This window comes from Drosophila biarmipes, chromosome X, assembly GCF_025231255.1.
Source record: "Drosophila biarmipes strain raj3 chromosome X, RU_DBia_V1.1, whole genome shotgun sequence".
Taxonomy (NCBI): Eukaryota; Metazoa; Arthropoda; class Insecta; order Diptera; family Drosophilidae; genus Drosophila; species Drosophila biarmipes.
This window is the reverse complement of record NC_066611.1, coordinates 11,343,723-11,369,703: the sequence shown is the minus strand read 5'-3', so window position 1 is coordinate 11,369,703 and position 25,981 is coordinate 11,343,723. Positions and strand designations below refer to the sequence as shown.

Here is a 25,981-nt window from a genome sequence, read left to right as displayed (position 1 = left end):
CTCCATTCGAAAGATACGTTACGTGGTTAGTTAAGAAACTAAGTAGTTTATTGTAAAGTTTATGGTATTTTGTATCTTGCTCAAGCAGTCCCAAACCTTAAGGCTAAAATCGAGCTATACTACGGGTGTTTTGAAACAGAAAACTATAAACTATAGTTGCTGATTCACGGGTGAGAAGTTTGTTTCGTGTAAAATATAGGAGCATTTCGGTTTATCAGTTCCCTCGACCAAAATGCTTCACAAAAGTGGCTTAGCCGCAGCATCCACCGGCGCTGCAGGATTGCGAGGGCGGAGGAATGCGGCCGATCCTGCGGTTGGGTCTCAGTCCTCCTCCGCCATAGCCACCGCCTCCTCCTCCTCCACCGCCGCCACCTCCGCCGCCGCCGCCTCCACCTCCTCCTCCCCAGCTGCTTCCCCATCCATTTCCGCGACGGGAGTTGTCGCCATTGCTATCGTTACTGCTGAAGGGAGCCAGGAACGAAACGAATCTGCAAGGATGGTACTGGGTTATATCGCCCTGGAGTTGAGTAATCTCTTAACCACTTACAACTGCTTGATGGCGAACCAGATGCCCACGAACAGGGCCAAAACACGCCTCAGGTCCCAAGGACGCTTCTCCCAGAGGCGACCATCTGCGAAACCAAGGGATTAGCTCACTGGAGTCCACATGCCCATCCACATGCACTTACTTTGATCAATGTACGCCATGCTGCAGCCCAATCAGCGTGCAAGATCTTCTGGGTTTTCCGGAATATTTCCTCTCCGGGTCTGACCTGAATTTACACGATTTGTATACAAAACTATACACTTGACGTGGTTTTAGGGATGGAACAAAACAGCTGATTCACTTCATAGGAAATATATCGCATAGCCTACACTGATGTCATCCGAAAATCACTGTTTTTTGCTTATCTTTCTTTTTTATTTTAAATAAATAGTTAGAAATTCAAATTATGTATTGTACATAATAATAATTTCAATTGAAAAAAAGTTTTATAGTAATGTAGTAAATTTTTAAACATATTTTTTTTGAATAAGGAAAATCAAAATGTAAGAAAACATATAAAATTAATTGCCAAGTTTTTTATTGAAAGTTCAAATAGTCATAAACCAAAGTTACTTTATAGTTATAAAATAAATGTCAAGCACACCTTAATGATTTTAGCTTGAAAATTGAAAACTTTTTAAAATCACTTTTGAATGTAGGGAATTAAAAAAGATTTTTTGCAAAAGTTATTCTTGGTTTTTATTTGAACATTCAGGATAACAATATACAAATGTTTCTTTGAGTGGCTACACATAAACCCGTAGACCGATACAAAAACCTGTAGCTACATTGGAGCTTGTTAATAAGTTCGTGGGACCGACGAAGGCCACGTAAGCAGCGACCCAGAAAGCACTGATTAATCGGGTTCAGCAGCATTCCGCTCGAGACCGAGTTTGGGAGGGCTGCGTCATGGGCGCCACGGGGGCGAGATAAACCGTGCATTCCGGGTCGTCTGGTGGTGCTGCTTGCCGTGGCCAGCCTCTTGTCGGCGCGACATCCTCCCAAGAGTCTTGGGAACCGGATGTCGCTACTATCCTCATCCGCCGCCCGCGGGCATATTGCAGCTCATCGACGGCTGGATGCGTCCGATCCGGCGGTTTGGTCTTAGTCCTCCTGATCCAGGTCTTCCGCCGCCACCTCCTCCGCCGCCGCCGCCTCCGCCACCGCCCCAGCCTCCTCCTCCACCACCGCCCCAGCCATTTCCACGACGCGGATTGGCCTGGTTACCGGGGGCCGTGAAGGGAGCCAGGAAAGTCAGGAACCTGCAGGGACACGAGCTTCATTAGTCGCTTTTCAGCACTTGGGACTCCCTTGTAGGCACTCACAGCTGCTTGATGGCAAACCATATTCCCACAAAGAGCTCCACTATCCTCCTCCAGTCCCAAGGACGCTTCTCCCACACGCGCCCATCTGTCGAGGCAGAACAAACAATTTGCTGGTATTTCTGGGTTGCTGCACCATCTACTTCCACTTACTATGGTCGATGTACACCATGGCGCCGCCTTTTCATCTAGGACGCTCCCGCCACCTTCAATTTATTGCACTATAGAAATTGTTTCCCAGATGTCGCACGTTTACGTCAAGTCGTATCAAAACATAACTAGGGATGGGCTGGAGTCACAGGTATTGAAAAGTCACTGGTCACTGTTTGGAAACGATGTATTGATACCCTGTTCGCACTGGAAGACAAAATACAGAACCAAGCCAACTCATTCTACAGAAAATTGTACTCCAAGATCTGAATATTTTCTTAGTTTAATACTAGCATTTGAAATAACCTATTTTAGGTTGTACAACCATTACAATATGCTATTACACTATGAACAGAACAATTATATACTTATACTTTTTGAAAACCAGTCACATCTAGCAGTGGAGACTGTCTATTGCATCATCGATAGCCCGTGATAACCGATTAACACGCGGCGACGATTGGCCCATGCAACAGCTGATTGGATAATGCAGTGCGTCTGGCAACGCTGGCCTCGCTTCGTTTCGCTTGTGGCGTAAACTAAATTAAGTTAATAAAAACAAGTGTTTCTGGCGGCCGCCGCGGCCCCATCGAGTGCTACTGTTTGCTTGTCGGCTGTGCGAAGGGCGGGGAGTGCGCAGGAGGCGGAACATCGGGCAGGCAGCGCAGGAAATGGCCTTGGCCGTCAACCACGGTGAACACTAGCTACAGTCAACGACAACAAGCCAGGTGAGTCCAGCGCAGGGGAAGTGCCAGTGACTCCACATTGCCAGCTGTACTAACGCCTTGTTCCTAACCAAGATCTCGCCACTCCATAGGCCGTGCTGTCCCACAGTCCACCGACAGACATGCCGCCTATTTCGGGCCACTGCAGTTCGCTAAAAATAGAAATGTCCACATAGACAGAGCCCAAGGTGTAGTGCATCATCGGCATTATCACCGCCGTCATCATCGCCATCGCCATCGCCATTGGGCGGAATTTCGGGAATAGAGCTTTCTCCGGCCAATTTCTCCACTTTCAAGCGATTCGCGTGTCTTGGACTAGTTCCTCCCCGCTTTTTATGGGATCCCATTGCCATTATACATATGCCAAACTGGTTTCGTTCTCGTGTAGACGTACGAGAATGCGAGAACTCTTTCGCACTTTGATTTGTCAACAGTCTACGAGCAGCTTGACCTTTACCTTTGCCGCCAACACGTTGCCCAGCCCAGCCCAGCCCAGACTTCTCCCCCGCCGAATCCCTCGTGGCACCCGGGGATTTCGGTGCTCCGTCAAGGCCAACGATTCTGGCCAGTGTCTATGGCGTTTCGGCGTTCGTTGGAACACTTTGCCGAGAAAATGATGCACTGAGGGGCAGCGCATAGCGACCCAGTATATATCTCATTATATATGATCTTTCACCTAGGCGTTTTATAGATCCAGTTCACTCTTTAGGAGACTTTCCTAAGAAAATGATGCATTTATGGCCAAGGCAGTATGACCTAGTGCTACTTGAGGTATTAGTCATTCGGTAAATGGAATATTTCACTAAATAATGATCATACGTGATATTTTCACCTAGATATCATCTAGTTACAGTTCATTCTTAGAAAGCTTTCCCAAGGAAATTTACAATTATGTAGTACTACTCAAGAAACTGGTCATTCTGGAAATGGAATATGTCATCATGAACTCACTATCATAGTACAAAATCTTTTTAACTGCACGTGTTCTAGTTTCTGGACCACTTTCCCAAGAATTTAGCAAATTATGATCTAGTACTTTTTCAGTAAATAAAATATTTTAATATAATAACGATCTATAAGGTCCTAGGTATTTATAGTACCACTTTAGTCTTCCTATCTCAATGGGATTTAAAACCCCCAAATATCTTAAAGCAAATGAAGTATACACCATTTTTATGAATTATATTCAGAAGGGTCGAGCTAGTTGACCCCAATCATAAACTCTCGTAGAGTGCTTGCAAATATTAATAAAACATTCGCTAAATAAATATGTTCCTTGTGCAATAGTCGAGGTCTGAACTTTGGAATATTTGCTCCTCGTATTTTTGAAAATCTGTTGAATACCCCACCACAATTTATCGTTAAGGCAAGCACTACCTATTAAAATCTGGCAAATGAAGGAAAACTACGCGATCGCAGTGCATTAAGAGCTGTTTATATCAACATATAGTTGCCCGATCATTGTATTACATATACACGAATCCGAATCCAAACCACAATCGACTGTTTAGATTTACTTTTTTGTAAGATGAGGAAAAAAGCTGTTCGCTCGACGCGAATGGGTGCGTTTTTCCAGTATTATTATGAATATGAGCACAGTGGCATGGGTTGATTCAAAACTAATTTGTATAGTAATAAAAATAATGGTTTATAAATGTTTTAAAGTTGTCGGGATATTATGAAACTGTAAAATATTTAAATATTCAGTTGCCTTTTAATTTTTTAAAATCGTTGAAACGTGTTAATATTTTTTTAAATATAGAAAAGATAACTTTTTAAAATATGTTCCATCACAGAACTTAGTTCTAGTTCTAGCAGTTTAACTTTTCCACCTTTATATATGGTTTATAGCTGGAATTTCAAGATATCTTGACTACTTTAAACTAAATTCTGAACTTTTCCTCCACTGCATTTATGCTATGTCAAAATACTACTTAAATATATTTATATTTGGGTTATTTTAACGCCTTTTTCTGTGTCTCAAAGAGGTATCAAGGCAGGGGCTCGGCCGCTTTTGCCTCGACCTGCGGCCACTGTTCCCGCTGCACGCCTATTTGGGCAATCATTTATTGTGGCTGCCGGCGATTCTGAGGTTGGCTAGCTGCCTGGCAAGCCCGAATTTGTGTATTTCAGCCTCTACTATTCTTTTCGCACTCTGTTTTCAGTAATCGCCAGCCGACGCGAGCGTACGCACACTTCGCCTCGCTGGCTCTGCGCTTTTATTTTCCCCTCTGACATCATACGCGGCGGGATCGCCAGTATCTCCTTTCCCTGTGCACGCACATGCTCTTGGAGCCCCGAGCTTGATCCCGCATCCACGGTGTTGCTTTCGTGATGCATGGCAGTCGGTGCCGCTGCGCAGCCGCCGAGAAAGTGCCGAGGAATCCAGGACTCGAAACGAGGGAGCAGCGGGATCGCCAGGATCGCCGGGAACGCCGGGATCGCTGGCAGCAGCACGCCTGAGGAATCCGCGATCGATCGATCGACTTCCAGCAAGCGCCGCCAAGACATTCACCCAGCTCTCGCCCCTGCCAGCAGTCATGTATTCGGCGGGTAAATACCTTGATGAGTAAACATCGCCACCGTTGTCATGCAAATTTGTTTGTTTCGCTCCTTTATGTACACCTCATACAGCCAACCAGCTGTAGTCGAGTGGATCCTCCAACTCGTCTCGTTTTATGTTCGCTTGTCGCCATGCCCAGTAGAAGTTCTGTGTTTCGTTTGGGCTTCTGGCCTTCTTGAGCCTGAGTTTGTTTAGTTTGTGGCGTTTGTAGTGCGGCCTGGCGCTTTCCTGCGCCGGAAACCGATCATCACCAGTGGTTTCAGTCATTCATTCACTGATTCACTCATTCACTCATTCATTCGCTCGCTCGTTGCAAGCACTCACACGCACTTTTCCACGGCCATTTCGCACTTGTGGGGCACTTATGTAATTGACCGCATTTAAATGAGTCAAATGGCTCGGCTGGTATCAGCGACAGCCGGCCCCCGATAAGTGGGCTCCCAAATTGGCCCGCCGGTGGGCCATCAAATGCCATCATCCCCGCTATCATGGCCGCAGACTCACTATCGGGATCGCCGGGCCTATCAGCAATTAATATTGGCCGAACTGATATTCCAAAACGAGTTCCGGCCCTAATCCCCTGATTATTGTTTCAAACTATGCGTATTATAGAGGCGTTGTATGTGGAAGATTATCACAGCTTTTATGCGCTTTCCCAGGGTGATTTGCACCTTTTTTACCTGGGTAACTCTTCAGGTTGCTTTGTGTAACTGAATCCTAAGTTAGTGCATCTTTCTCTATCATATTTGAACGATGATCATTATTTTCTTTGTTTTTCTTGGTTACTTTTTACCATTTTGATCTGGGGAAGTCGTTTATTCCTTTTACTTTCTTACTATATAATGTTTGGGTGATTATCATAGCTTGCATTCATTTTTCCTGGGTGACTATCACCTTTTTACCCAGATATTTATTTATTTTGCTATTTATATTTAAATTCTTATTTAATGTTATTAGCTTTAGCATATTTGCAAGATTAACAATATTTTCATTGACTCTTTTTTTATAAATAGTTTGGGCCCTTTTTACCTCGGGAACTATTTACTTTCCTTTTACTTTCTTATTATTTTACACCATATTTGGATAATAGCCATAGCTATCATTTGTTTTCTAATAGTTGATGCTTAACTTTTTTTGATATATTTTTTTTATTTCCAAAAAATGCACATATCATTTTAAAATGGTTGTCCAGAGTATTTATTTTGTTTAAGCATGGCCACACTATTTTGTATTCTCTTTATCATAGTTATGTATTATGGTCACACTATTTCGTATTCTTTATATCTCTGTATACCATGATCTAATTATTCATGGGCGTTGGTTTTAAGTGATGTCACCTAAAGGGAAATTCTGTATAGAGAGAATTAGCTCAAACGATTTATGACTTGATAAAGATTAATATGATATGATACGATCATATTAGGAAAATCATAATCATAGTTCCACTTAAAAGCTACAAATTAAATGTGAAAATGAAGCCCTATTTTTCATTGAATCATAGAGAGTATCACCTTCATAAGAATTTATATTACACGTTTTTATGAGAACAACTCCTATGTTGTGTTATTTATATTATTTATGGCACACATTCTCAATCAACAAGTACGTAGAGCTTTTCCTCTCACCACCATCACGCACTCTTTATTGTAATGGAAACGTAACCACTAACAACTCATCAGCACCACCGCCCCACCTCTCATCTCATCCGATCCGATCCGATCTCACCTCCAGTACTTGTAGTGCGAGTGCCTGATCCTCCGACTAATCTCACCCTTCGTTGCAGTCCGCACCCACGACTACGAGTATCCCGAATCGGAAATGGACGAGCGGGAGAGCCTGTACTTCGACACCATATCGCTGGCGGAATCGGAGGCGGCGGCTGCTGCGGCGGCGCACCGCAAGTCGCTCTCCCAGTCGCGGAACACCATCTACCACTCGGCGGTCGACCTGGCCGGCGATGAGGGCCGGGCCAGTCTGCGTCTGGGAGGCGCCTCGTCCGCCGAGCATGCGGCCCTGGCCTGGCAGCCCGGCTACCGGCAATCCACGGCGCTGGAGCACCTCAACGGAGGTGGCGACCACACGGACGCCGCCATCGCCGCGCAGATGATTGCCCTGCAGAACGGACGGAACCACCTGCCCACTGGCATCGGGGTGGCCGGCGGAGACGGCGGAGGAGCAGGACCGGGCGGTGGTGACGATGAGGTCTCTAGACGTCTGTTAAGAAGTAGTAGCAACATTTCTAATAAAGATAAGAAATTGCCAATAACATACTCCCAGTGGAAATCAAGGGTAAACAACCACAGTAACCTAACGAACCAATTCGAATTCGAAATCAAACTCAAAAACCCAAATCAAATTCAAATATCAAATATGTTTCGCAACTCCGGTTGAAGGAAGCCTTCGCTTTGCACTGCCGCGCGCACACATCGATCTCATGCCCATCTCATGTTTGGCTTGCCGTTGCTGTTGTTCCATCTCACCCCCAGCCACTTTCACTTTCACCTCCACCCTCACCCCATTGCCAGAGCTTTCATCCAAGCTTCCGCACTCGAGGTTTCGAGGGCAGTGGCGCAGTGGTCGCTATGCAGAAGGATTAATCTGATTAAGGCATTCTTAGGAAACTTTTAAAATTCAATTTAAATAGAATCTATGTAAAGAATTTAAAGATTTTTATATTATTATAGCAGCAGAGAACCTTAATATGTATTTAAACTTAAAATCCAGTTAGTTTAGCTTGAAATATATGGCTAAGATCTATGTTTATTTTAAAGTTTTTCGTAAGATCGCAAAAGTTTGAATATCAAATTCAGAAAATATTGTGAAAAGACTTTTAGAAAATAACTAAAAATTATGTTCTTGTATAGATTTTTATATATTTATTGTATTTGTAAAAAGATTTTATAGCTTACTTAATAATTAAAATTATTTTTTCGGGTAGCAAGACCAAATACAATGTAGTTTTCTAAATTTATAGCATTCAGAATCCCAAAATTAGCTATATAAAGTCTTGGTTATTTTTAGAAAAGACAAAAGACAAAATAGAACAGAATGCCTTAATGAGTTGGTTTATGCTTGCTTATCGAGCGACCACTGTGGCCACTCCCCCCGCCCCACTCGTCACGAATATCCCATTAGATCCCAATGTTCTGCCGCAATGACATAGTACTATGCACTTGATAAAGTTCTTGCCGCCTTCTTTCACGCTCTCCTTTGTTTGTTTATATTTCTCTTTTCCTATAGTTTGCTTGCGGGATTGGGTATGAACACTTAATGCGAATTCTTGTATACTGTAACCTAGTCTATAAGTCGGGCACTTGGGAGCTGGAGCCGATCGGAGCGACCAGCTGGGCAGTGGGTCGGTAGTCCCTGCAGATCGCGCGGAGCCTCACTAGCCTGTCGCATCTCGGCCGCGTCGGTTGTGTTTCCAGCTCCTTCACTTCGCTTCTGGGCTCCGGGTGCCGGTCGATTGCCACTCGCACAGCCCCATGCTGAACTGCTGCCTCCTGCGCGGCCTGTGCTCCAGGGATCAGCGGGAGGAGTGCCCCGAGGTGATGGGCAGACCGGGTGACCGGGGGGAGCTGTAGGCACACGCGCACCCACACGCTTTGTTTCCGTCTAGTTGATAAGCAGATGTATTTTTAAGATGTCGCTCTCTGGAGTGACTCATGTACATACATATATGTGCACATATAGCAGCCCATTCTAATGCTCTTAATCTCTACCGTTCTCTGCCCACGAACAACCCGTGCGCATCTCCCACAGACCTACAGACGCTTCGACGATGGCAAGAGGAGCGTGGACTTTGTGTTGGCCTACAATGGCGAGGTGCAGTCGGAGGAGCAGCGGCGCAAGTGCGAGATCTTCGAGGCCAATCTGCAGCGCGAGGGCCTGCAGCTGGAGCACAACAAGGTGCAGCGGGTGCACTTCGTGAAGATCCATGCGCCCGCGGAGGTGCTGTATCGCTATGCGGAGATACTGAAGATAAAGGTGCCGCTGAAGCCGATCCCCGGCCAGGACCAGATCTTCGCCGAGTCGGCGCACGAGTTCAAGTCCTGCCTGAGCCGCATGTGCCGCAGCCTGTTCAGCTCCGTGCAGCTGAACACGGCCCTCTTCCCGGAGCGCGAGCCGCGCATCCACTTCGAGTTCGCCCGCAACTACCTGGAGCTGTACGACACGGAGCACCCGAACTTCCTGGACGCCGGCACCCGCTACTTCATCATCAACTTCATTCTGCAGCGCCAGCACTTCGTCGAGGGCGAGGAGACGGCCGACAACCTGGGCATCGAGAAGCTCGTCCAGGACGGCGTGTACACCTGCGCCTACACACTGCATGATGTGGGTTTCCATTTATAAATATATCCACCACTTGCTGATAATAAAGTCTGTGTATCTTGTTGCAGAAAGACGATCGCGACCGTCTGCTGAAGGAGTGGGCCAACATATCCAAGTGGAAGAAGTAAGAACAAGATCCTCTTTCTGTTTATGCAGACGTAGGAGTTTTCTTGGAAAGGCAGTTCGGGATGCGAAATATGAGCTGTGTTTAGAAGCTAGCTTGTGCTTAGAAAAACAAACAAGGCAGCTGCAAGTGGAAATGGAGAATAAGAAGAAACTGTATACAAGTAGTTTAAGATTTCATTTGATTTTTGAAATCGATTTATGTGTATGCCTTTATAAGAATGGTTTTTTTTGAATTCATATTCTTCAATTAATCAAGCTTACATTTTAAGCTTACACCAAAAAAAAAGATTTATTTAATATTTATTAGGGGTATATTTAAGTTTTTAAACTTATATTTAGCAAAAGAAAACATTTAATCATTAGATTAACCATAGAAATAGGCTACGAACAAAAAACTAATAACACAACCCATTTATTTTCACAGCCTGCAACCACTGGACCAAATCAAAGACTACTTCGGAGCCAAGGTGGCACTTTACTTCGCCTGGCTGGGATTCTACACGCAAATGCTGATCCCCATCAGTGTGTTCGGAGTGCTCTGCTTCCTCTACGGCTTCGTCACGTGGACCAGCGATCCGATTAGCCGGGACATTTGCAACGACAACGGAACGATCATGTGTCCGCAGTGCGACCGAAGCTGCGACTACTGGCGGCTGAACGAGACCTGCACGTCTTCCAAGTTCAACTATCTGATAGACAACAAGTCCACGGTGGTGTTCGCCCTGCTGATGTCCATTTGGGCGGTGGTGTACCTGGAGTTCTGGAAGCGCTACTCGGCGGGTCTGGTGCACCGCTGGGGCCTGACGGGCTTCACCCACCACGTGGAGCACCCGCGTCCGCAGTACCTGGCCAAAATATCGCGCTCCAGGAGGCTGGCCGGAAAGTACGAGGAGGACCAGAATGGCAAGCCGAGCATCCTGGACCCAGACGTGCCCTTCTGGAGCATCAAGTTCCTGCCCAACTTTACTAGTTATAGCATCATGATATTGTTCGTAAGTAGTTCCCTACTCTGGCTCCACTCGAGGCTTATCTTTGTGTGGTTTTCTTGCAGATTTGCATATCAGTCATTGCCATAGCGGGCATCATCATCTACAGAATGGCACAGCGAGCCTCGCACAGCATCCTAGGCAGCGAGAATTCCATGACGTTCAAGGTCATGATCCTGCCCATGACGGCGGGCGTGATCGACCTCATAGTGATCTCGCTGCTGGACATGGTCTACTCCAATCTGGCCGTAAAGCTGACCAACTACGAGTACTGTCGCACCCAGACGGAGTACGACGAGAGCCTAACAATCAAAAACTATGTGTTCCAGTTTGTCAATTACTACTCCTCGCTCTTCTACATTGCCTTCCTCAAGGGCAAGTTCGTTGGCTATCCGGCAAAGTACAATCGCGTGCTGGGCTTCCGCCAGGAGGAGTGCAATCCCGGCGGCTGCCTCATGGAGCTGTGCATGCAGCTGGTCATCATCATGGCCGGCAAGCAGGCGGTCAACGCCATCGTGGAGATGCTGATACCCTATCTGATGCGCACCTTCAAGGAGCTGAGCTACCGCCACGGCTGGTACAAGAGCCACCAGGACCAGCGGCTGGTGCCCTACAACCAGTTCACCGAGGACTATAACCTACTGCCCGCCGAGAACAATTCGCTCTACGTGGAATACCTCGAAATGGGTAGGAGTTGCAGTCGTCATTATGGGTTAATCCCTTTAATAACAAGCTCCTTTCTCTCCCCCAAGTTGTGCAATTCGGCTTCATCACGCTGTTTAGCCTGGCCTTTCCCTTGGCGCCGCTGCTGGCCCTGCTGAACAATGTGATCGAGGTGCGCCTGGACGCCATCAAGATGCTGCGCTTCCTGCGACGGCCGGTGGGAATGCGAGCCCGTGACATTGGCGTTTGGCACAGCATCATGACCGTCGTCACCCGTATAGCCGTGGCCTCCAGCGTGAGTCGCCATTCCGATTCCATGTCATAACTTGGCCTAATTGCACTTTCCACTCTCCCTTGCAGGCAATGATAATCGCATTTAGCACGAACCTCATACCGAAGATCGTGTACGCCGCCTCCATGGGCGATCCCGAGCTGAACAACTATCTGAACTTCACGCTGGCTGTGTTCAACACCAAGGACTTCCAGGTGCAACCTCTGCTGGGAGGCAGTCAGCATGTGAACGAGACGGTGTGCCGCTACACAGAGTTCCGCAACTCGCCGGAGGATCCGTTCCCCTACAAGCGTCCCATGATTTACTGGAAGATACTGACGGGTCGGCTGGCCTTTATAGTCATCTACCAGGTGCGAGGAACCCTAGGAATAATTATAATCGAATTGTTAACTTACCTTGTACTTGTTGCCCGCAGAACATCATCACCATGCTGCAGGGCATCCTACGCTGGGCCGTGCCGGATGTGTCGGGACGCCTGCTGAAGCGCATCAAGCGGGAGAACTTCCTGCTGCGGGAACACATCATCGAGTACGAGAAGCAGCACGCCATGAAGATGGCCCAGACGGAGGTGGCGGGCCCCCAGAAGTCGGAGCTGCCCAGTGAGACGACGGTGCTGCGGAGGCGCGACGATGCCACCACCTTTGTCTAGGGATCGGCGGCGCACTGTGGCAGCTGCATGTTCATCGGATCATTCCTTGGTTTCTCTCCAGTAAAAACACGTAGTTAGCCGAACTTTTGTATATACCGACACGCGGATATCTAGGGGATTGTCGCCACGTTAACGCATGGATGTTGTGCTTCGTACTTAAGATGATTTTTGTACTGTGTTTGCATGGGAAGTGCTCAACGAAATGCGGGCATATCGAGGACCCGAGTCAAGCAATTGCATTTTATATACACACACGAGGTTTTATATTGTTACTCGATTGATTGATTGATGTTGTATTTTGTACGAGAGTTTCACGCAACTCCCGGAGCAAGGAGCCAAGGGAACCGTGCCCATTGTTAACCCATGAGATCACTGCGCGGCCAAGTCGCTTGAGCAGCACACAACGAATACGGTTAAAGAGATATGTATTTGAATATTTTTACATTTTATACACACGTCCAAAGTGCATTAACAAGGAGTATTTATAATTTAAATCAATGTATTCCCGAGATGGATCGATTGATCGAACCGAAAACGAATTATACACCACAGAATGTGTGCAGGTGGAAGATGCTAGCATTAAACACTAAGAAACAATCCAATGTACCTTGCAATGTTGCCCACAACCGAAAAGCGAACTCAGACATATGTACGTTCACCCTCGCCCTGTCTAATCCATTGTTTTTATTGTTGATTATTGCCAAGCGAGAGCATTGCACACTTCGCAATATTTTGTAGAACTCTAAATGCTACTTACCAGTACGTACACCTATAGTGAATTGTTGTTTTGATAAACATATTTATACGATACCAGTAATAATAATAACGACTACGGTTACGATAGAGATTAAGCCGGAAACGGATGGTGTTGAGAGCTGGTCTGCATGTGAACTAAAAACAAGCATAACAAATAAAACATGGGTTTACCCCATAAGTGTTAACAGTGACCCGAGGGTTTTTCTATGTAATGCTAGTTTTTCGTATTGTATCTTGAATATTTTTGGCGCGGCGTAAGCCGGATGCTCTAGATAAGGTGCCAGAAATGAGCTCAATTGAAAGGCGATGAAAGCAAATCAATTGGAACGCTGACCAGCGGCTGGACTGGACAACATTCAATTGACAGAGACACCACTTACTGCCCCCGGCCATCTCACCCCTGGCAAACAACCCATGGATTACGAGCAAATGAGGTGTAACTACACTGGAAAAAGCAGTTCCATAATTTTTCATACATCAAGGTGTATAAGTATTTTGTTTAAACAGGTAAATATCTGGACTTTTTGGTATTTGTTTGGATAGCTTGGTATTCCTTCAGTATGTGTTTCATTTTCTTATAATATCTCTTCTATTTGAAGTCAATTAATTTTTCTTTAAAACCGAAACTAATATTCAGATATGATCCCTTCCAAAACTATAACAATTTTTTAGATCCCAATATATTCGTATTCATGTAGTTTTGGTTTTTGTTGGGATGGTATAGATCTAGATTCCTGTACCATTTATAAACCGGTTAATGTATAAACCGATAATGCAGACTTATAAAAACGTTGTGGAAATATTTTTTAGATCCAGATATATTCGGATTCCTAGAGTTCTGATATTTACTTGGGTAGTATGGACGTTTCTTTAATATCTGATCCATTATAAATCAATGTATTTAAAGCTCGAAATGGTATTGCAGATTTCTGAGATCCCCCTAGTTCTGTTGGATGGTGTGCAGTCCATTTCCCTATTGTAATATAACTCGGAACATTTCCCTGCAGTGTTCGCCCCCAATCCGAACCGAGCGGACCAGGGAACGCCATGCTGGGCCGCCGCTGGTCTAATGCAATTTGAAATGTGTAAATGTGTAATGCGATCGGACCCCTTCCGCGGCGGGCAATTTCTTCGCTCGGCCTGGGTCTTCCAGATGGGCCCGCTCGTCTCGCTGGACTTAGTTACAAATCTGTCGTTCGCACTGTGGTTGAGTCGCATCGCTGGACTGGAACCCTGAGCTGCTAGGAATCGGAATTGGAAGCGCAATCCCTCGCCAAAACCTCTCCAAATCCGGATTTGCGTCGCCTTTCCACCGCTCGATCGACATGAGTTCGGTGGGTAGAATGGAAATCGGAATCATACTATAGAACAGATATCATCATCAAGATCTGGTTGGCCATGATACTGCTCCCCCATTTCCAATTAAACAGAACCGAACCCATCTGTGTGATAATAACTTGGATAATCTTCTCCAGGCCAAGCATCTGAAGACCTTGAGTGAGGACGAGCTCGGCGATTTCTTCGGCTCTTTCGACTTGGTCCTCTGCGATTGCGATGGTGAGTTTATGGTCGCACAGTTAGGAACCATTTTACAGGGGTTTCTCCCGCACACAAGGAGTGGTTTGGTATCCCCTGAGGGATTTTATTCCCGGTTCCGCAGAGGCCTTGGCCCACTTGGAGCTGCTTGGCAAGCAGGTGACCTTTGTGACCAACAACAGCATCAGTTCGGTGAGGGAGCACATCGAGAAGTTCGAGAAGCAGGGTAACCTCAAGGTGGACGAGGTAAGTGGGGTTCCTGTCCATATCTTAGGATCGTAATGATAGAAAAGTAGGGGTTCTAAACCAGAAATACAGTGCAATTCGGTAGAAGTATTTTATATAATAATAATATATAACATTATATATAAGGAAGAATCCTTTCTATTTAAAAATACTGCATTTTAAAGTTAGATCCTTACCTTCACTCCTTATCACCAGCACCAAATCGTCCATCCCGCACAGACCATCTGCGATCACTTGAGATCCATTAGCTTCCAGGGACTCATCTACTGCCTGGCCACGCCCCCTTTCAAGGAACTCCTCGTGGCTGCCGGATTTCGGCTGACGGAAGACGTGAGTTGACCGAAATCGAGTTATGTGGGTGTTTCCCTTCAAGGCATCTCCGTAGAGCGGTAGCGGCCTCATCAGGAGCCTCAAGGACCTGCACGAGGCCATCTTCGGCGGCGACTCCGTGGATGCGGTCATCATCGATGTGGACTTCAATCTGTCGGCTGCCAAGCTGATGCGAGCCCATGTCCAGCTGCAGAACCCCAAGTGCCTCTTCCTGGCCGGAGCCGCAGATGCCCTCATACCTTTCGGCCAGGGCGAGATTATAGGTATTGTTTATGACAGAAATATAAATCAAAATTAAAGCAACCAGAAAACTTGATATACCTCTTGAAAAGCTTTACGATTTCCACTATAAAATATACAAAATTGTTTTAATTTATTTTTGCGGCCTAAAAATATATCGAAACTTTGGTTTACAATTTTTGAAAAATGTTAATAAAAATATAAAAAATCATATTTTATAATGAAATAATCCTAACTATATACCAACAAAAATAATTAAAGATTATATAAACAATATGTTAAAAACAACATATGTTATCCCTAAAACATGTAATAAATCTTGAAGAACTTTAGGGGCCGAATTCTGAAAGAGGATTTCTTTTGACCGTAAGGTTCAACAAAAATATTTGGAAACTTCGATTTTTTTAAATCTAATTCTAAATTTAACTATTAAAAACAATGTTTATATTTTTTTAGTTTCGTAAGAGTTTAAAAAAAATTTGGAAACTTTTCTATCTAATTCTTAAAAAACATTCTAGTACCTTACAATTTGTAACTAAAAATATAAACCATAAAACATTATCACCTTTTTAAGTGATTTTTTATATAATATAATGTCCCTTTTTCCTCTATTCAACAGGACCTGGAGCCTTCATCGATGTGGTGTCCCAGTCGGTTGGCCGCCGGCCCACTGCTCTGGGCAAGCCCGGCGAGGATCTGCGCAGGATTCTACTGGACCGCCACCCGGAAATCCCGCCGAGCCGCGTGCTCTTCGTGGGCGACAGTCTGGCCAGCGACATTGGCTTCGCCCGCGCCAGTGGCTACCAGACGCTGCTCGTCCTCACCGGCGGCACGAAGCTGGAGGACGTGCAGCGCCTGCCGGCTGACCATCCCCAGATGCCCGACTACCTGGCCGATTGCCTGGGCCAGATAGCACCCACCTCCGCCTCCAATGATCCGGAATCCAGTAACTCTGACTCGACACATTTGCCCTGATAGCACTTCGAGTGTTTGTCACCCTTTTCCACAGAACTTTAATCGTCGGAGGGCAATGGGGCTTAGATTATGACCACAGGTGAGTATGTGTCCGGAGTGAGCAACAAACAAAATCTAATCACCTCAAGATTTTGGAAGTCAATAGATTTTGTGGGTTTAATGCATCTCTACTTTATGACAAATCAAAATAAAATATTCTAGGAATTTGCAATTTAATATATAACAAATTGCTTAAATTGTCTGAACGCCTTATAGAATTTTTTGAATTTAAATGTACAATTTGTTTTTACTTCATAACAAATTAAAATTAAATAGAATTTTGAATTTTAAAGTCAAGGTTAAACAGAAAATATTTAAAATATTTCAAAAATATAAAATAATTTATGTGTGTAATTTTTTTAAATTTATTACAAATGTTTTAAATTGAAAGAATTTAAATTACAAGTCAACATTTAACTTTAAAAATGTTAGGAATTTAAAATAATGTGTTTGAAAATCGTTTTTAAAGATATGTTTTATATATGTTTTTTTGTTAGGGTCAAAATAATACACATATATTCTATGAAATATTTAATATTGTATACAAATATTAAGAAATGATAATATTTTGTGTTACATTTTTTGGAATGTTTTATACCCTCTAAATTAAAAATTAAAAAAAATAGCTGGACTTGTTAAACACAATATTTCCTATGCTTAAATCCCCAAAGCTCGTCTCTGCTTTTTCGAGTAATTTTGTTTTGTTTATTTAGTGTGAGTTAGATAACTATAATGAAACAGATTCCAAAATATTATAAGTATGATCTCATTTTTCTGTTTCAGAGAATGCAACGATGGCAAGACCTTTGCCTCCGGGAAACCCCAATCCCCGCATAAGTATACCCTTTTCCTCGCTTAGTGTGTAATATATTTCAGATAACGAATAAAATACGGTATTGTGCTGATAGCCATGATGAATCATTTCCCAGGTACCCATAAAACTAGCACTCCCTCTGCTCCACCTGCTCTGTTTCCACCTTTCTCCGGACTAGACATGCGCCCTGGGCGCCTCGCCGAGCAGCTGGGCCACGTCGGCCATGCTGTCCGCGTAGAAGTCCGGGATGTGGCGCGGGTCCGTCTCCGCCAGGAGCTGCTCCCGCGTGCAGCCGCCGCTGAGGACGAGTAGGGTCTGGAAGCCGAACTGGCGCCCGAAGCCAATGTCCTGGGCCAGCATGTCGCCGATCATGAGCACGCGGCTGGGCTGCTCGATCCGGTAGTGCTCCACGATCAGCTGGCCCAGCTGGCGGCCCGGCTTGCCCAGCGTGAGGCACTGATCCTGCCTCCCACTGGCCTCCACCAGGATGGAGGCGAAGGCCCCCGGCCCGATGATGTTGACGCCCTTGGCCACCGGCAGCAGGCGGTCCGTGGCGCCCTCGATGAGCAGGCACTCCGGGCGGCGCAGGTAGAGATGGGCCCGCAGCATCTTCGGCGAGCTCAGGTTGAAGTCCACGTCGATGACGACGGCGCGAACCGGCTCCTTGTCGAAGATGTTCTTCGCCAGGCTCTCGTAGCTCTCCTCGATGAACGCGTTGGGCTGGAGGGAATATTTTTATCAGAGTTTACATTTATATTTATCAGGACAAAAGACGATAATATAAAGAAATCAAACAATAAAATATTAAAACTTGTTTTTAAAAAAAAAAATATAATCTTAAAGCTGGGGTATTCTCAATGGATCTTAAGCAAAAGTTATCTAAAATTAAAAAAAAAAATAGGAATTACAATTTTGAAGGCTTTTTAACTATTATAAATTTGTGTATATAAAAACAAAATTTTTTTTTAAGTGTATTATAAACTAAAAATGTTCTTTAAAATGATTTTTATAATGGAAAACCATAAGATAGTTGTTAAAACTAAAAATCAAATCAATAAATGACTGTGGGTTTTTTAAAAAGTGAATATAATTAATTTAAAATAAAAACTAAAAGTTGTGGTCGTCAAAATGAAAGGCTTCAGTTTTTTATACAAAAATAAAATAATAATCATGAACATACATTTTTAAAATAAAAAAAATGTCTTATATATATACCTTATATTGAGGGATTCAAGTTTAAACAATTTTTACATTCTTCTGAATATTTTCATATATAATACTTTTATAATGAAATAAAGTTGTAATCAAGCCAAACACTAATTTCACTCATGTGGAACTAAACGTTTTTATCAATTAAAGAAAAGTCATTCCAAATTCATACCATCACCAAAGCACCCACTAGATGCCCGGAAGGATCCCTGACTAATCCCAATCCTTGGCAGAAACTCACCCCATCCAGGAGCTGGAATCCCGCCTCGCGGAGCACCGCCTTGAACGGCGGGCTGGCGATGATGTAGATGAGGCCCTGGAAGTCGATGCCCCGCAGGTACTTGACGACGGACTGGGCCGGGTGCCAGATCTGCTCCGGCTGCACCTGCATCCCGATCTTGGCGAAGCGCCGGACGCACTGCTCCACCGTGCGCACGCTGTTGTTGGTCACGAAGGTCAGGTGCTTGCCACTCCGCTCCAGGGCGGCGTATCCGTCGGCCGCCCGCGGCACGTTGTGCTCCATGGTCCAGAGGACGCCATCGATGTCGCTGAGCACGCGGTCGAAGGAGCCGACGAAGCTGCTCCGCTGCTCCTCACTCAGCTGCAGGATGTGCTGGGGCTTGGCCTGGGGGGAAGTAGGTTATGATTAGAAAGAATTGTGATAATAATTAAGGAAAATGTAGAAATATTTAATAATTTGTTTATTTGTCAAAGTGTTAGGATAAAAAAGTGGGTAATATTTATATAAGAATTTTAATAATAAATATTTAAGCTATAAAATATTTACAAGTAAGAGAAATATATTTCTTAAGCTTTAGCACAAAAAAGTATATTATTATTTTTATTTTTAACTTTATTTTATTGTAATAATATATATGTAAATATTGTAAAATATTTACAAGTAATAAAAATATATTTTTTATTATTGACCCTAATATATTATAATTTTAAGGCTTCAGCGCAAAACAGTATATTATTATAGAAATATTATTTAACTTTAATTTTTTAGAATAATATTTAATCACAAATTACTCTTTTCCGAGTACGTATGAATAATGAATGCATTCATTACCTAGGTCAACATCGGTAAAACTCAGAGACCGGACAACTATTTAAATTTTCCGACACAACAAACAATAAATTGTTTAAACAAATACCCTCATAACAGTTTACTTTCAGCTACATGTCAATAGCAAGAATAGAAAAATATTACCTTATAAGAATTCATTTGCAAATAGGACTAAAAATATATTTATTTATTTAATATATTAAAAAATAGGAAGAAAAGAAGATGAATTTACTTTAAAATTTTTGTTCTTTGAGAACACATCCAAGGGGATTTTAACATAAGGGGTCTTTTTAAGGTCGGGAAATTCTATATATATTTATTTTTTGAATGTATTTAAAAATAGGAAACAGATAAGAAGAATTTACTTTAAAATTTATGTTTTCTGAGATCATATCCGAGGGTATTTCAACATAAGGGGTCTTTTTAAGGTCGGGAACTACTATATGTATTTATTTTTTGAATGTATTAAAAAATAGGAAGAAAAGAAGACGAATTTACTTTAAAATTTTTGTTTTTTGAGATCATATCCGAGGAGATTTCAGCATAAGGGGTCTTTTTAAGGTCGGGAACTACTATATATATTTATTTTATTGAATATATTAAAAAAATAGGAAGCAAATAAGAAGAATTTACTTTAAAATTTTTGTTCTTTGAGATCATATCCGAGGGGATTTCAACATGAGGGGTCTTTTTAAGGTCGGCAACTACGGCCGCCTATTGTAACTGCCCGGGCTGGGATCGATGGCACGGCTCGATAAGATTACCCTAGGAAAACAGCACCCTCCGCTCACCATGATCCGTCCGCTGGGCTGGGTGAAAGTGGTGCTGTCGCGATCGCGGTCGTCGGCCAACTGACTCTGCCGCGTGCTCCTCGGGCTGAAATCGAAACCGAAACGCAATCTGCTGCTGGATTAGCACCTCGGCTGGAACGGCTGGAACGGCCAGAACGACGACAACGAAAACACTGCGAGTCCCCATGCGGAAGCCCATGGCAGGAGAGGGCTTTCCGCTAATCGCGTGTGCCCCTCAGCCCCTCTACGAGGCACGCTCTATTCCAATACCTTCTCTTAACGCCAGCAGTCGGAAATCAGAGTTAAGAGCTCCCAAGGTCTTATATAATAATACATATTACCAAAAAAATTTTTAATTCATAATCCTTACCTAGAGATATTATTATACACAAGATCTAAACTCTGAATTTTTAAATAATTGTTTTGAATCTTATTATTTTTTATTATTTTGTTATATAATAAATAATATTTTATAGATTGTAACTAATATTTCTTATGTTTCTTCTTATTTATAATATATATTATAAAAGTTATGATAAACTTTATACTATATATAAAAGTATTAATAATTTTAGAATCGAGTTTAAATTTAAAATATATATTTTAGTTTTACGTTTAGCTTTTTCAGGGGAATCACCCTATTGCAAAAAATTTGAAATTCATACTCCTTACTTAAACATATAGTGATACACAAGATCTTAGACTCAGAAGCTTACTAATTTATATTATTTTTTTTATATAATAAATAATATTCTAGTTTGTGTAATATTTCTTATATTTATTTTTATTTATAATATATATTACACTAAAGATAAACTAAATAGTATCAATAAAAGTGTTAATCATGCTAGTATCGTGTGAAAATTAAAATTGCATATTTTAATTTTAAATCCCTATTATTAATTATAAAATGCATTTACTGTTCCAGGGGAATCACCCTACTGCAAAGAAGTACACACATATATATGCTGCAGTGGGTATGGCTCGTATACGGTATTTAATACCACGCTGCGGTATTTTTCCGAGGCCAAACAAAAACGCACTAGCGCGACGTCGCAATTGCAAATATTTAGTTCTGATTGGGACTTTGTTGGCACTGATTTCTTGCGAGGCTTCGCGTAGATTTGTCTTTGGCAGCGAATCCCCAGCCTCTGAGCGCTGGCAATGAAGCAGCAGGTGGGCCAGGGAGCGCAGCAGTGACACCCCCCGCGACCAAGGAGCAGCCGCCGAGGATTTGCAGACGGGGCGCGCAGCAATCGGATCGATAAATGGGCGCCGAGCACTCGCAGCAGCGGGCGGAGGCCGATGGCCACGAGATCTTCGACGGGCGCCAGCCGCCGGGGGCGGGCTTGGGCATGGGCCAGGCAGGCGCACCGGGAGCCCTCGGCGACGGCAGCACCATGATGCTGGCGGCCACGGCGGCGGCCAACAAGCGACGTGGAGTGGGCCACCGCCAGCAGTCGGCAGGAGGAGGAGGAATCGGAGGAATACCGGGTAACCCAGCTGGTGGAGCAGCTCCCGGGGCCAGCATAGTGATAGCCAGCAAGCAGATCATCGCCGAGGCAGCCTCGCCCGGCGGCTCCGAGCTGAGCCGCCCGCCCTCGCCGCCGCTGAGCGTCTGCTCCGACCTGCCATACGTCTCCTACACGGACCGGCCCATCGGCGACTCGCCCAAGATCCGCAGCAAGCCGGCGCACATGCTGCAGCAGAGCAGCGCCAGCCGGGCGGCGGCCAGGAAGTCGCATCCCGGCGGTATCACCAGTGCCGTCAAGCCCAAGCGCCCCCAGTCCACCGCCTCGAGTCACAACATTGTGATCGTGCGTCCCGGTGCCAGCGACGCTGGCGAGGATGTGGATCTCGACCTGGCGCGGCTGCGCAACATTCCGCAGTTCCTGCCCGTGCTCAGGGAGTCCATCGCCTCGGCCACCTACACGCGAGACGCGGAGATACTGGAGCGACTGCACTCACAGCACCTGGTCAACATATGCGCGCGCATGCAGACGCACCTGAATCTGTGCGCCAGCTATGTGGCCAGCGAGCAGAACCACCTGGTGGAGCGCACCAAGGTGGTGAGCAACTCGATCACCACGCTCTTCGCCGGCTTCGTGGACATGCAGAAGACGTACGCCTCGTACGCCGAGCAGTTCGCCAAGATACGCAGCGTCTCCCATCAGTTGAGCCGCTGCAACTCGCTGCTGCACGAGAACATAGCCAGCCTGGAGGCGATCAACAACTTCCTGGACGACGAGGACCGGCTGGAGCCCTTCGTCTGGCGCACCGACGACAACAAGCTGCGCGGCGAGGCCGAGGGCGCCACCGGGGGCAACAGCAGCCGGCTGTGGCGGCTGTAGGAGCGCCAGCCGCATCCGCATCCGGATCCACACACTTATTGGTCTCCAAAGATTTTCCTAGCCCGTAATCTGCGTGTATTTATTGTGTATATTACTCGTTAACGATGCCGCTTAATCGTGATTTTTAATTAGTAAATCGAACTTAATATTAAACTGGGCGTTGGTCTTGCTGTTTGGATGGTAGGAAGATCATGGAACATCCAGATCCTAAGAGTTATAAGAGATATTAGGAAAAATATGTTGCTATTTAGATATTAGAAATATTTATAATCCTGGTAAACCCTATCAAATCAAGGTGATGTGGCCTAAAACCTTGGGAGCTTTGGGAACTGAATGATATTTAGATATAAAAAATATATATTTATATAGTACTGATCATCTTTAAAGATATTTAGAAAATAATATGTAGACTTGATCCCAAAGTTTATAAAATCATAGCCTTTTAAATTCCAACACCTAAAGAACTATAAAAAAAAAAAACTATATGGTTTTTTAATTTAAAAATGTAATATTTAAACGACCCTTACTTATCTAAAACTTACTATTTTCCCATACAAACCCATGTTCTGTATAAAATCCAATCTTGAAAAGTATCCCACGTGGTTGAGACGATAATTTTAGGTCGCTCAGCTCACCACAAACCGCAAATGATATCTCAGCCTATTTCAATCTTTAAAAATCCCTTAAAATGGCGAGGACAAGTCCGATAGAGAAGGTTACACACGTTTATTTTACACAATTTAATACCTTATGCTAATGCGCACTGCTGCGCACTCTTACCGCACACTACATTTAACAATTAGACAGCGTGAAGCACGTTTATTACACCTTATATAGAATTTGCCTAGACTTAGAGTAGGTTCTAGCTACGGGTAAGTATCGCATATGCGGCTAAACATTGTACAAACACACACGTACGACTATGGACATTTGATTCCTGTTTTGGTAAACGCTACGTGAACAGCATACGACAATCCCAGTGTGCGTCGTCGTCCAGCTGGATGGCACACTTACAATACATTCTAGCCTACGCCAGGGAAAGTGAACGTGTATGTGGGGCGAGGCGGCGGATGAGTATAGCTGGAGCCATGTGTACAGTGCTCCGAAATGCAGCTCTCACAGAATGAGGTGTGGTGGTGCCTCGGTGGATTGTGTCACCGGCCGGCCGGCCGCAGGGCCCGCAGCAGCTTCCTGAGCGTCCAGCAGCAGAGGAACAGGTTGGCCAGCGCGCAGAGCAGCACCAGGCTGTGGGCAAAGCCGACGGCCAGCAGGAGGATGGGGGGCAGGGACAGGTACTGCTAGCGCTGCAGGTAGCTGCTCCAGTAGACGAGCAGCATGAGCAGCACGTTGACGCAACTTATGTTCTAGAAGAGCTTCTGCATGTGAATGCGGTCCTGGACGTTACGTGCCTGCTGCTGGTCCTCGATGGACTTCAGCTCCTTCGACACGGTCGTCTTGAGGGTGGCATCCAGGGCCAGAGCGTCGAGGAAGTCGCGTCGCGCCTGTGCCGGATTCCAGGCGCCGGCATGGGCCTTGGCCCGCCGGAACAGGGCCTTCACGTTGCGCGGATCCAGGGTGAGCACCTCGTTGCAGTGCTCGATCACGGCATAGTAGTCGCCGGCTATCAGCCGGCACTGGGCGTAGTTGAGCAGCAGCGGCGTCTTGATGGCCGCCAGCTCCTGCCACTCCTCGTCGTGCGGCTTCTCCTTCAGCATCAGCTGCTCCACAATGCCCACGGCCTCGCGGTAGCAGGTCTCCGCCTCCGTGAACCGGCTGGCCTTGTAGAAGTTGTTACCGCGCTCGCGCAGCGTGCTGGTGGCCAGCATCTTCTCGTCGTCGGACATCTGCCAGCGCTCCTTCTCGTACTGCTCGGGCAGCTCGATGGAGATCAGCTCGATGATGAACTCCAGCTCGGTGGGATGCTGCAGCAGCTCGTCAAGATCGGGGTAGCCGATGCCCTCGTTCTGCAGCGTCATGCCGCAGCAGTGGCGTCGCTCCTCGGGCTTCTTGCCAATGTCGCGCAGCGTCTTCGATATGAACGGGTACTGGGCGCAGAGCTGAGGAGGAGGAGGAGGAGAAGGCGGGAAAAGTAGGTCAATAGGGATAGGGCTACAGCCGCAGCTCTAAGCCGTTTCCTACCGACTTGTGCACGGTGAACTTGGCCACCTCGTTGAGGGACATCTGCTGCACAATCAGCTCCCAGACCTCCAGCTTGAACTTCTTGCCCAGCACCAGCTCCATGGGCTTCTCCATCTTGCGGCTGTCGTCGATGATGCGGGTGTCGCCGGCCCTGCGCGTCTGGAAGTGGAACTTCACCTGAAAGGTGGGGAGAAGGGAGGACGGCTGATGAGGCTGGATACTGGTGCACCGCCCACCGAGGCATGGCCTTGGCCCAATTTCCGCAACTACGCGCTGCTCCTGCTGCAGAAGTTGCCCTTCCTGCGGACGGGCGTTCGGCCACTCACCCTGGTGCCCGGGGTCAGCTCGATGTAGCTGTTGCCCGGATTGAGGATCTCCTTCCGTATGGGCTTCATCTCGGACTTGCTGCGCGACTGCATATCCGCTGGGATCGGTTTATTGTTATTTGGAATCAGGTCGAGGGAACTTCCTTTGTGGCCAGCAGCTGGGTTGACGATAACGATAACGCCGATGCATCGGGGACTGGGACTCTATCGAGCTTTTGGTTTCGATAGTGTCCTTGGGAACTTTTAAATGTATCTATTATTATTTTCATAATACTAAGCTTTGCTAAACGAATAAATATTCTGACAAAAATATTCTGTTTTTAAAAGGGTTGAGGTACAGAGAGAATTTTTAAGAATCTTTATTTCTTGTAAAAATAATAATATGAAATCCACACTTAAAATTATTAATTTTTATGGTGATGGTTTTAAGATGTTTTTAAAGTATCATTTATCTTAAGAAAGCAAATTTACAATTTAAAAAAAAACATGAAAAGTATGCACAAAGGTTGTACAATTTTTAAGATATTGAAAAGATTGAGTTGGTTTTCTATAATACATTATTCGTATAATAAATCATTTTATAGATTCAAAATATTTTTCAAAAGTTATGTGTCCTTCCTATGTATTTCCAATAGTATAAGTGAAGAAACAAGTGTTTTCTATAACTTGTATAATCAAAATTTTAATCAAAAATTAAATTAAAATTAAATGATCTATGATTTGTATAGTTTAAATTTAAGAAATTTTGCCAATTTCAAAGAAAATAAAAAATAAATACATAAATGTATGTAGAATAATGTATTGT

The 25,981-nt window shown here is 44.9% G+C and overlaps 7 protein-coding genes across 12 annotated transcripts; 3 read left to right on the top strand and 4 right to left on the bottom strand.

Moving 5' to 3' along the window:
• Positions 1 to 14: 14 nt before the first annotated feature.
• Positions 15 to 855, bottom strand: LOC108025648 (glycine-rich selenoprotein). The gene is made up of 3 exons (XM_017096187.3): positions 690 to 855; positions 548 to 632; positions 15 to 488 (listed from the first exon to the last, which is right to left on the bottom strand). The coding sequence occupies exons 1-3, from the start codon at positions 706 to 708 to the stop codon at positions 251 to 253; spliced, it is 342 nt and encodes a 113-aa protein (XP_016951676.1). The 5' UTR covers positions 709 to 855; the 3' UTR covers positions 15 to 250.
• A 365-nt stretch (positions 856 to 1,220) lies between these two features.
• Positions 1,221 to 2,162, bottom strand: LOC108025640 (glycine-rich selenoprotein). The gene is made up of 3 exons (XM_017096176.3): positions 2,023 to 2,162; positions 1,873 to 1,957; positions 1,221 to 1,809 (listed from the first exon to the last, which is right to left on the bottom strand). The coding sequence occupies exons 1-3, from the start codon at positions 2,039 to 2,041 to the stop codon at positions 1,584 to 1,586; spliced, it is 330 nt and encodes a 109-aa protein (XP_016951665.1). The 5' UTR covers positions 2,042 to 2,162; the 3' UTR covers positions 1,221 to 1,583.
• Positions 2,163 to 2,520: 358 nt separating this feature from the next.
• LOC108025795 (anoctamin-6) lies at positions 2,521 to 13,302 on the top strand. Of its 6 annotated transcripts, none has more exons than XM_017096429.3 (10): positions 2,521 to 2,747; positions 4,910 to 5,297; positions 7,091 to 7,509; positions 9,070 to 9,642; positions 9,708 to 9,763; positions 10,190 to 10,757; positions 10,817 to 11,438; positions 11,504 to 11,709; positions 11,775 to 12,056; positions 12,122 to 13,302. In XM_017096429.3, the coding sequence occupies exons 2-10, from the start codon at positions 5,285 to 5,287 to the stop codon at positions 12,353 to 12,355; spliced, it is 2,973 nt and encodes a 990-aa protein (XP_016951918.1). In that variant the 5' UTR covers positions 2,521 to 2,747; positions 4,910 to 5,284; the 3' UTR covers positions 12,356 to 13,302. The 6 variants fall into 6 exon arrangements, with proteins under 6 accessions (XP_016951918.1, XP_050746263.1, XP_016951915.1 ...); XM_050890306.1 differs by having other exon boundaries at positions 7,091 to 7,596; XM_017096426.3 differs by lacking the exon at positions 4,910 to 5,297 and having other exon boundaries at positions 7,091 to 7,596.
• Positions 13,303 to 14,300: 998 nt separating this feature from the next.
• Positions 14,301 to 16,745, top strand: LOC108025626 (uncharacterized). Its single transcript, XM_017096162.3, has 6 exons — positions 14,301 to 14,445; positions 14,587 to 14,668; positions 14,727 to 14,893; positions 15,089 to 15,223; positions 15,279 to 15,486; positions 16,083 to 16,745. Exons 1-6 carry the CDS (start codon positions 14,437 to 14,439, stop codon positions 16,436 to 16,438), a joined length of 957 nt encoding a protein of 318 aa, XP_016951651.1. The 5' UTR covers positions 14,301 to 14,436; the 3' UTR covers positions 16,439 to 16,745.
• Positions 16,746 to 16,991: 246 nt separating this feature from the next.
• Positions 16,992 to 20,514, bottom strand: LOC108025928 (chronophin). Its single transcript, XM_017096621.3, has 3 exons — positions 20,361 to 20,514; positions 18,742 to 19,125; positions 16,992 to 18,011 (listed from the first exon to the last, which is right to left on the bottom strand). The coding sequence occupies exons 1-3, from the start codon at positions 20,361 to 20,363 to the stop codon at positions 17,466 to 17,468; spliced, it is 933 nt and encodes a 310-aa protein (XP_016952110.1). The 5' UTR covers positions 20,364 to 20,514; the 3' UTR covers positions 16,992 to 17,465.
• An 891-nt stretch (positions 20,515 to 21,405) lies between these two features.
• LOC108025942 (BLOC-1-related complex subunit 5) lies at positions 21,406 to 22,864 on the top strand. The gene has a single exon (XM_017096640.3). It carries the CDS (start codon positions 21,629 to 21,631, stop codon positions 22,709 to 22,711), a length of 1,083 nt encoding a protein of 360 aa, XP_016952129.1. The 5' UTR covers positions 21,406 to 21,628; the 3' UTR covers positions 22,712 to 22,864.
• A 554-nt stretch (positions 22,865 to 23,418) lies between these two features.
• Positions 23,419 to 25,355, bottom strand: LOC108025946 (AH receptor-interacting protein). Its single transcript, XM_017096643.3, has 3 exons — positions 25,177 to 25,355; positions 24,851 to 25,027; positions 23,419 to 24,768 (listed from the first exon to the last, which is right to left on the bottom strand). The coding sequence occupies exons 1-3, from the start codon at positions 25,267 to 25,269 to the stop codon at positions 24,076 to 24,078; spliced, it is 963 nt and encodes a 320-aa protein (XP_016952132.1). The 5' UTR covers positions 25,270 to 25,355; the 3' UTR covers positions 23,419 to 24,075.
• Between the last annotated feature and the right edge of the window lie 626 nt (positions 25,356 to 25,981).